Source organism: Chiloscyllium plagiosum, chromosome 27 (assembly GCF_004010195.1).
Source record: "Chiloscyllium plagiosum isolate BGI_BamShark_2017 chromosome 27, ASM401019v2, whole genome shotgun sequence".
Classification (NCBI taxonomy): Eukaryota; Metazoa; Chordata; class Chondrichthyes; order Orectolobiformes; family Hemiscylliidae; genus Chiloscyllium; species Chiloscyllium plagiosum.
The window spans coordinates 23,902-32,983 of record NC_057736.1 but is presented as its reverse complement, the minus strand read 5'-3'; the positions used below and the strand labels follow the sequence as shown (position 1 = coordinate 32,983).

The 9,082-nt window shown below is 42.5% G+C and overlaps 1 protein-coding gene across 1 annotated transcript in view; it reads right to left on the bottom strand.

The window, feature by feature from the left end:
* Nucleotides 1-3,542: 3,542 nt before the first annotated feature.
* hdac1 (histone deacetylase 1) overlaps nt 3,543-9,082 on the bottom strand; it is a 28,629-nt gene continuing 23,089 nt past the window's right edge. The window contains exons 12-13 of the mRNA XM_043717195.1: nt 5,480-5,537; nt 3,543-4,252 (exon numbers count right to left, since the gene is read on the bottom strand). Coding sequence (XP_043573130.1) covers nt 4,216-4,252; nt 5,480-5,537 — 95 coding nt within the window. The 3' untranslated portion in view covers nt 3,543-4,215. The remainder of the gene's footprint in view (nt 4,253-5,479; nt 5,538-9,082) is intronic.

The window sequence follows — 9,082 nt, the reverse complement described above, 5'->3', positions numbered from 1 at the left end:
GCTGAACAGGCTGGGGCTGTTTTCCCTGGAGCGTCGGAGGCTGAGGGGTGACCTTATAGAGGTTTACAAAATTATGACGGACATGGATAGGATAAATAGGCAAAGTCTTTTCCCTGGGGTTTGGGAGTCCAGAACTAGAGGGTATAGGTTTAGGATGAGAGGGGAAAGGTATAAAAGAGACCTAAGGGGCAACGTTTTCACGCAGAGGGTGGTATGTGTATGGAATGAGCTGCCAGAGGATGTGGTGGAGGCTGGTACAATTGCAAACATTTAAGGGTATTTGGGTGGGTATATGAATAGGAAGGGTTTGGAGGGATATGTGCCAGGTGCTGGCAGGTGGGACTAGATTGGGTTGGGATATCTGGTCGGCATGGACGGTTTGGACCGAAGGATCTGTTTCAATGCTGTACATCTCTATGACTCTAAGTACTTTATTTACCAGGGCACAGTAGGCTGTGGACCAAGTGCAGGTACATATGATTTGTGCTGTTTAGTCCTTGCTGGTCAGCATAGACATGGTGTGTCAAAGGGCTTATTTCTATGCTGAATGAACATCTCTGGGACACACCCAACAAACAATCCCACCACCCTGTGGCCAACCATTTCAACTCCCCTTCCCGCTCCTCCAAGGACATGCTTGTCCTGGGCAACCCGACCGCTGGAGTAAGAACACCTCATCTTCCACCTAGGGATCCTCCAACCACATGGCATCAATGTCCATTTCACCAGTTTCCTCATCTCCCCTCCCCCGTACCTCACCCTCATGCCCATCCTCCTACTTACCTCAGCTCCCTTCTTTCACACACCCCCAAATTCCTGATGAAGGGCTTTATGCGTGAAATGTTGACTCTCCTCCTCCTCTGATGCTGCCTGACCTGCTGTGCTTTTCCAGCACCACACTCTCAGCTCTAAACTCCAACAGCTGCAGCCCTCATTTTCTCTCTCTGCTGTATGACTCTATGGCTCTTGGTAATTACCTAAAGCAGCAGCAAATTTTTCCTGAAATTAAATTATTGCTGTTTGGAAATTACCAGTCAATAACTATTCCACAAAGCACAAATTATACCAATAGGCCAAAACTTTAACCTTGCTAAAAGGAAGCAAGAAATCAAAGCTTTTCATTTTGCTCATTAGGGACTGAAATACAGGCTTGGAGAAAAGGGACACCATTTTCTGGCTAGGCCAACATTGGTTTGGAAATGCTGCCAATCTTCAACTCCCAAACCAGGTAGATTCTGATTGGTCAAAGCACAGTCTGGGAAATGCAGCAAATTGACAGATTTTTTTGAACATTTTGTCATGAAAAGCACACACTATGCACAAACACCTTCTACATACATAAAACAGGGTTCTATTACCACAACAGGATCAGCCACGATCCTATCCAATGGTAGAGCAGGCTTGCAGGCCAAGAGGCTGACTCCTTTTCCTATTTCTTACGGTCTAAGATCAAACTTGTGAATAGGACCTATGCCATCTACTTTCAATGGAAGCTTGATGCTGGGGCAGGGCACAGCAAACATTACCCAACATCACTCACTATATATCTCAAAAACTCACAAAAGGCTCATGTCCACCAACTTTAACGCTGAGTGGTACCCAGTCCACATCAGAGGACCCTGGAAGGGGGAGCTGTCTCGTCTCAGAAATTTGAACAGGTGAAAGTGAGCTGTTTCATGCTGGTACAACACAGTAATCTCTCAGGTGGTCTTCATCACTAATGTGATGCTGCCGTCAAGACAAAAAAAACCACTTTGTCCAGCACACTAACGTGACACCAGGTGCAGTGCCAGTGAGATGCCAGGTCTGTACAACATACATCGCAGAGACTGCTGAACCATATCAAACACATCCTGTTGAGCATTCCACAGTGGGCAACAAGCCATGTGGGCTCAACCAGCCCAGACCTTCAAGCCACAAAAAAAAGTGTATGTACCATTAGATGGGACTCTGCTTTTGGAAATCTTGAGCATTCCAGACTGTACCAAGTTATAGCAGAAACTAATTTAAGATCATCTGTTCCAGGTTAGTGTAACCCATTCCTTTATGATGGAAGCTACATTAGTGCACAGTCTCAACCGTTAACAGTCAACTCTTCTTGCTGCATCACAGAACCAATATAACCTAATATTAATACAACTTAATATAATATAACCTAATCAATGTTCTCATGCTGTCTAAACTGATGTCCCTTCAAATCAGTCTCTTGCATCATCACCCCTATAAGTGCAAAACTAAAGACGTTTTAACTTTTCTCTTTTTAGTATTGTGTAATTACTCAAATATTTTGACATGCAGTTGCTGCAAATGCCACAAATTCAAATTTCAACAAGAGGTTAAACATCTCTTGTGGTTGCATAAAACGCTGTTTCACTCATTCGGGGCTCTGCATTCTCCCACGGGTGAGAATAAGCAATCATTTATTTGTAGCAGGTCAACAAATTTTTCAAACACATTTGGGAACACACCTTGGAGCAGGTTGTTTGTAAAGGACATGATCTACCAGACTGCAAGGTCTATAATGTGTTCGTGGCCACCTTATCACTCGAGGCCATTGCATGGAACGGGGTTATAGCTATGTCGTGCACCTCTGATTTAACCCCTCCAGCTCTCAGATCTAGTATGAGTGCGCTCTTACCTATGGTTTGCTGCAGCTGGCAGTCAAGGATCTGCATCCACACTCTCTTCTGCTCTTCAGGCTATCTGGCCGCTCATCAAAAGGATACAGTGCTGAAGAGCAGAACTCCTCTTGTTCCACACACTACTAGCACCAGTTACATTCAGGTCAGAATGAGAGATCAGATCCCTCTATTCTGCAGCAATTTCCAGAAAATCCTAGGAAGTACTGAGTGATATTCTTTCCATTTTGCTGTCCTATGAATTATCCTGATGAGTTAATTATTAAAAGCTGTAACAAATATTTAGCTGTAATAAATAAAAGCTGTAACATATAACAAAGCTGTATGACTAGCTGTAGGAAGTGTAATTAAACACTGGCTTACTATGGTAGCTGCCATGCTACACAGTATGGAGCTAGCTGGCAGAGGAAATGATGGAGGCAAGTATAATTATAATATTTAAAAGGCATCAGGGTGGTTATATGAATACAAGGGATTGAGAGGCATTATGAGCCAAATGCTGGCAAACAGATCTCGGTCAGATTGGGATGTCTGGTCGGCCCGACTGAGTAGGACCAAAGGGTCTGTTTCTGTGCTGTATGACTATGTTGAATGAGTGCCTACTGTTGTACCAATGACAGCTCCTAGTCAAGTTGACCTCATCAATGGAATATCATTAGAATGTGGAAATGATGATGCAATTCTCTTGAAACTCCATTTCCAATAAGCACAGCCGTCAGCATCCCTGCTTTGCTCGGTCATCAAAAACCTAATAGTGTCACTTCAGTAAACCTCAGTTAGCTCCCAAACTCTAGTATGTTCACTTGTGGCAGATTCCCATGACATATTTGGTAGCTTAAAGACAAACTAGTGGAACTGTTTCAAAAATTGTAAATCCAAGCTTAGAGAACAGCACAAGTCACATTTTGACTGAATATTTTAATTAAGTTTTGGTCAAAAAGGTCATGAAGTAAACTTAATTCACACATAGCAAGAATAAAAAACCCACACACATCCAACCCATGTTTCAGTTGGGCAATAAGAGTTTTACTATAAAGGTTTTTTTTAAAAATGGAAAACATTCCCTTAAGGAGTCTAAGTATACAAGTCAACTGATTTTATCCAGTTTATAATATATAAAAAAAATTAATAGAATATCCATCTCACACATCCGATTACTACCTTGAACATGGGAGGGTTACATGATTCTCAGTATTTTCACAGAAATACAAATGGTCCATTATGGGACAGTAAAGATGGAAGCCACGTTGTCATTTTCAACAACTTTCAAGGGTTGACTGAAGAGTGCTGTGTTTAGCAAAAAGACTGCCCAAGCAACCAGGAGTCAAAAATGCCATTTGTTTACACTGGAAAATACAAGAAAGGTTTAACAACTCCTTAGTCAACTTCACTTAACAATTTAACATCTTTTGGAGCACAGATTAAACAACTTCCAAGGTCAAAACTGTGTTTACAAATAAATTACATGGTCCATTGTACGTTGTAAAAAAATAAGCATTTCTAGGGTCAACTAATGATGCTACGCTACAGTAACCATGCTGCGAAGAAAATGGAGCCAATAGGTTTCCGTCTTGACTTATGCATTGCTTGGTTTTGTCTCTTCCACCTTAACTCTAGAGAGTAAAGCATATCAAATTGGTGAGTTGCACAAAAATTCACATTAGAATTGAGAGATTACAATTACACTAGTCCATGTAAACCATTAATACCATAGACCGATCAGAACATATTCTTTGGGTGATTAATGGGGCAACATTTTGATATCTCCTCCAATCTAGGAATCTTACTCTAATCCACTTAAGTGCTGAAGCCCAATGCTTGCTTCCTTCTTGCAGGAGTGTATTCCACACAATCCATCCAATTCGAGCCCAGTTTTCCCCTGCTGGAAAGGTGATGTGAATATTTATACTGCTGCCCAATCTTACACATGCAGTAACCACTTTCCAGGAGCATACAACTGCCAGCTACCTGCTTAACCATGAAGGTAGGAGAACAAACCGTAAACAGTCAAATGCCACAGAAGTAAACAATTGGGCCATTTTAAAAATATAATTATAACGTTCTTGATAAATTTTGGCTCATTTTATGCACAATATTAAGTTTGGAAATCTATAGCAATTCTTGACTGTACGATACTTAGAATAATTTCCATAAATTATAAAGTATCTTATTTGACACCTCAAAGATGGAGCCCATAACTGAGCATGTTCTATTAACTGAACTGGCCCAAAATAAGCACACAACCATCCTAACTCCCCAACTCCACCAGGGTTCAAAATCCTTATTACTACCACTTCCTCACACAGAAACAAAGCAATTTTACCCCCTTACACAAATAGACAAATTTCCTGATTATTAGGAGGTTTAAAATCCAGAGTGTGGATTAGAAGTTCTGAATACAAGATATAGAGAACAGCTAAAGAACAAGCAAGAGAGAAGGTACGGAAAACGCAAGAGAAACAGTGCATACAAAAACGAGGGAGGTCCAGAAAGTGAGTGAGATAGCATACAGGAGGGGAGAGAGAGTGCGCGCGAGGGGGAGTGCGGGGGCGCGAGGGAGCGCGAGGGAGCGCGAGGGAGCGCGAGGGAGCGAGAGAACAAACAGGCAGATATCAGTCAGTATCTCCCAACTGCCAAGGAACACAGAGGAGGAGGAAAAGGTATACGGTGCAAAAAGATAAAAAAACACAAGTTGGTATAGGAAAGGTGATTTATCACAAGATACGATTTGGAGGGCCGACAAAAGACAACTAATAGAACAAAAGAAGCCAATAAGGGAAACGAGGAGAAGTAGTTTAAGGCTTTAAAAAACTAATATTTTAAACAGATAAAAATCATACCCTTTAGTTTCTAATTTCTCTGGAACACCATCTTTGGCCTTTTCTTCCTCTTTCCCATCTAGAAAACAGAAACATTTCATAATGACTTAATCTGGAAATGAGCTGTCAAACTGAGGCCAACTGAGGCCAACATGTGGGCGGCACGGTGGCACAGTGGTTAGCACTGCTGCCTCACAGCGCCAGAGACCCGGGTTCAATTCCCGCCTCAGGCGACTGACTGTGTGGAGTTTGCACGTTCTCCCCGTGTCTGCGTGGGTTTCCTCCGGGTGCTCCGGTTTCCTCCCACAGTCCAAAGATGTGCAGGGTCAGGTGAATTGGCCATACTAAATTGCCCATAGTGTTAGGTAAGGGGTAAATGTAGGGGTGTGGGTGGGTTTCGCTTCGGCGGGTCGGTGTGGACTTGTTGGGCCGAAGGGCCTGTTTCCACACTGTAATCTAATCTAATCATTTGCAGCAATTCAGGAACAGATATGCACACAGTACCAAACAAAACACCATGTAGAGTACATGCAATATTGCGTGCTAATACAGTACTGTGTGCATGTGCGATTTCGAAATGGATTCATTGGTGGGATGAGGGGACACCAGATGAGGTGGGGGAGAAGATTTCCAAGTGAGGGGAGACAGTACAAAATATAGCCCATGGTTTGAAGTTATTGTGTGCCTTCACAAGAGGTACCAATATTCTGCTCCCCCATGTTAGCAACACAATGTTCCTGAGAATGGGATAGAGTTAGTGTCTCATGGGTTTTAGTTGAAAATTTCAGTGTTTTATTGGCTTAGAGGGAGAGGAGCTAATTAAAACAAATTGCTTTCAATTTTTTCACCAAGGTTGAGTACAGCAAACTTTGTTTTAACTAGCACCTTATGAACTGGCACTCTCAATAAACTCGCAAAAAATTAAATACTTCAAATACCGGAAGTTTACGGTATTATGACAATCTCAACAATGTTTAAGTAGTCAGTTGAGGATGTGAGCGAGAAAAGCTCTCTGTGGGCAATTTTTATTTAAGGCAAAGTTGAACTAATACTTAAGAGATGATTGCTGTAAATAAGGTATAACAGTGATGTGTACACCCTGCATTACTGAGTGTATGTTTTTACATTGGTCATGTCGACTCTTGATCAACTGGAATGCTGCCTCCTAGTGCCAGGGACCTGGCTTCAATTCCACTCTCCAGTGACTGTGCATGGAGTTCTGCCAGTGTCTGCTTGGGTTTCTTCAGAGGGCAGCAGTTTCCTCCCACAGTCCAAAGATGTGCACATTAAGAACATAGAACATAGAAGAATACAGTGCAGTATTGGCCCTCTATGTTGCACCGATCCAAGCCCACCTAACCTACACTAGCCCACTATCCTCCATATGCCTATCCAATGCCCGCTTAAATGCCCATAATGAGGGAGAGTCCACCACTGCTACTGGCAGGGCATTCCATGAACTCACGACTCGCTGAGTAAAGAATCTACCCCTAACATCTGTCCTATACCTACCACCCCTTAATTTAAAGCTATGCCCCCTCGTAATAGCTGACTCCATATGTGGAAAAAGGTTCTCACGGTCAACCCTATCTAAACCCCTAATCATCTTGTACACCTCAATCAGAAAGTGAGGACAGCAGATACGGCAGAGTCAGAGTTGAAAAGTGTGGGGTGCTTCACACAGCAGGTCAGGCAGCATCCAAGGAGCAGGAAAGTCGACATTTCAGGCATAAGCATTCCTGCTCCGTGGATGCTGCTTGACCTGCTGCATTTTTCCAGCGCCACACGCTTTGACTCTGGTAGGAATTTTATTCAAATGAAACGGCATCTATTAAAATCAAGACTGGAAAGCCCAGTGATGTATGTTTGAGGGTAACAGAAAATGGTTTTGAATCTAAAAACAACATGAGCTCTAGATAAATTCTCAATGCCTTTAGAATAAAAAAAGCTGCATTTAATAATTTCACATTTCCAGTTATTTCTGAAGGTTTGTTTTACCTCAAGACTGATTTTTTTTTCCTGTATAGAACTAAGAGGTTCTTAGGCTCTGCAGTAGATAGGGGAAACTTTCTTCTTCTTTCCACATTCTTAATTTTGAAGGAGGTGGCTGAGTGGAGCATTGGTTACCTTCCTCCCTGTGATCCAGATATTCCCAAATTCAGATCCCACCCCAAGGATGTGCTGACAAAGGAGGATGTGCAGCCACATCCTCCTTTATATCAACTTGTAAACCCTTCTAAGATACACCAACAGCAGACAGAAAGAGCAGGAGAGAATCTTGGTCAGCCATATAAAGGAAATTCCTGATGAAGGGCTTTTGCCCGAAACGTCGACTTTCTTGCTCCTTGGATGCTGCCCTACCTGCTGTGCTTTTCCAGCACCACTCTAATCTCGACTCTAATCTCCAGCATCTGCAGAACCCACTTCTGCCATACAAAGGAAGTATCTACAGGCGCCACGTATAGTGGTGTACTGGCGAGTTTTGAGAAGATTTGTACAGTGGTGTACTGTTTCATTGTTAACCCAGTTCTACATTGGATCCACAGAAAATTAAATCACAATCCATTTGGAATCTAATATTCACTGGATTAGCTTCCACTTTTCAGTAAGGGCCCCATATGAAATAGATTCAGGCCAGTACGATGCTGGGCATTAATGTCACCAGGATGGGATTCGATCCCTGTTCCCATTGGGTGGATTCAAGACCTGCCTCTCTGCCCTGTGGTGGAGCTATCAGGAGATACTTCCAGGCAGAGGGAGATGAAGAGAAAATTACTGTAGCTTTGCTAGTGAAAGAGACACCATAATCATCACATCAGAAATCTTGGCATGTGACAGGTTGGAAGACACGTGGGGTGCAGGAGGAGCTGATTTGATCAGAGCTAATATGGCTTTATTTAAACTAACCGATTCGAATTTTGGACAAAGGAACACCTATGGAGGAAAGCGGGAACCGACTGCTATGAAGTACTTGGATTTCCAAAAAGAATCTGGAGTAGGCCATTTACCACTGAGATGAGGAGAAATTACTTCACCCAGAGAGTGGTGAGCTTGTGGAATTCTCTGCCAGAGAAAGTGACCGAGGCCAAAACATTGAATGTTTTCCAGAAGGGGTTAGACACAGTTGTTCAGGCCTAAAGTGATCAAAGGGTATGGGGACAAAGCAGGAATGGGGACTGAGGTGGATGATCAGCCATGATCATATTGAATGGTGCAGCAGGCTTTAAGGGTTGAATGGCCTACTCCTGCTCCTAGTTTTCATGTTTCAATATAAAAGGCATTTGATATGATCTCAAACTGAAGGTTATTGCAAATGATTAAGAGCTCATGGTGTAGCAATAACAGATTAGCATGGATAGAAGTTTGGTTAGTTAACCTATTTTTTGTATTTTTCCTATTACTCTTGATGAGTTATTGTGCACGGATCCCAAATCCCTCTGATCATTTACAGCTCTCAGTTTCTCACCAGTACATTTATCTCCCTTTGGATCAAAAGGCATGACTTCACATTTTCCCACCTCTACGAGTCTTATTCATTCACTCATTTAGTCCATCAATGCCCCTTTACAACTTTCTGCCCCTATCTTGATCAATTATTGAGTCATCTAACTTGGTTTTACCAGC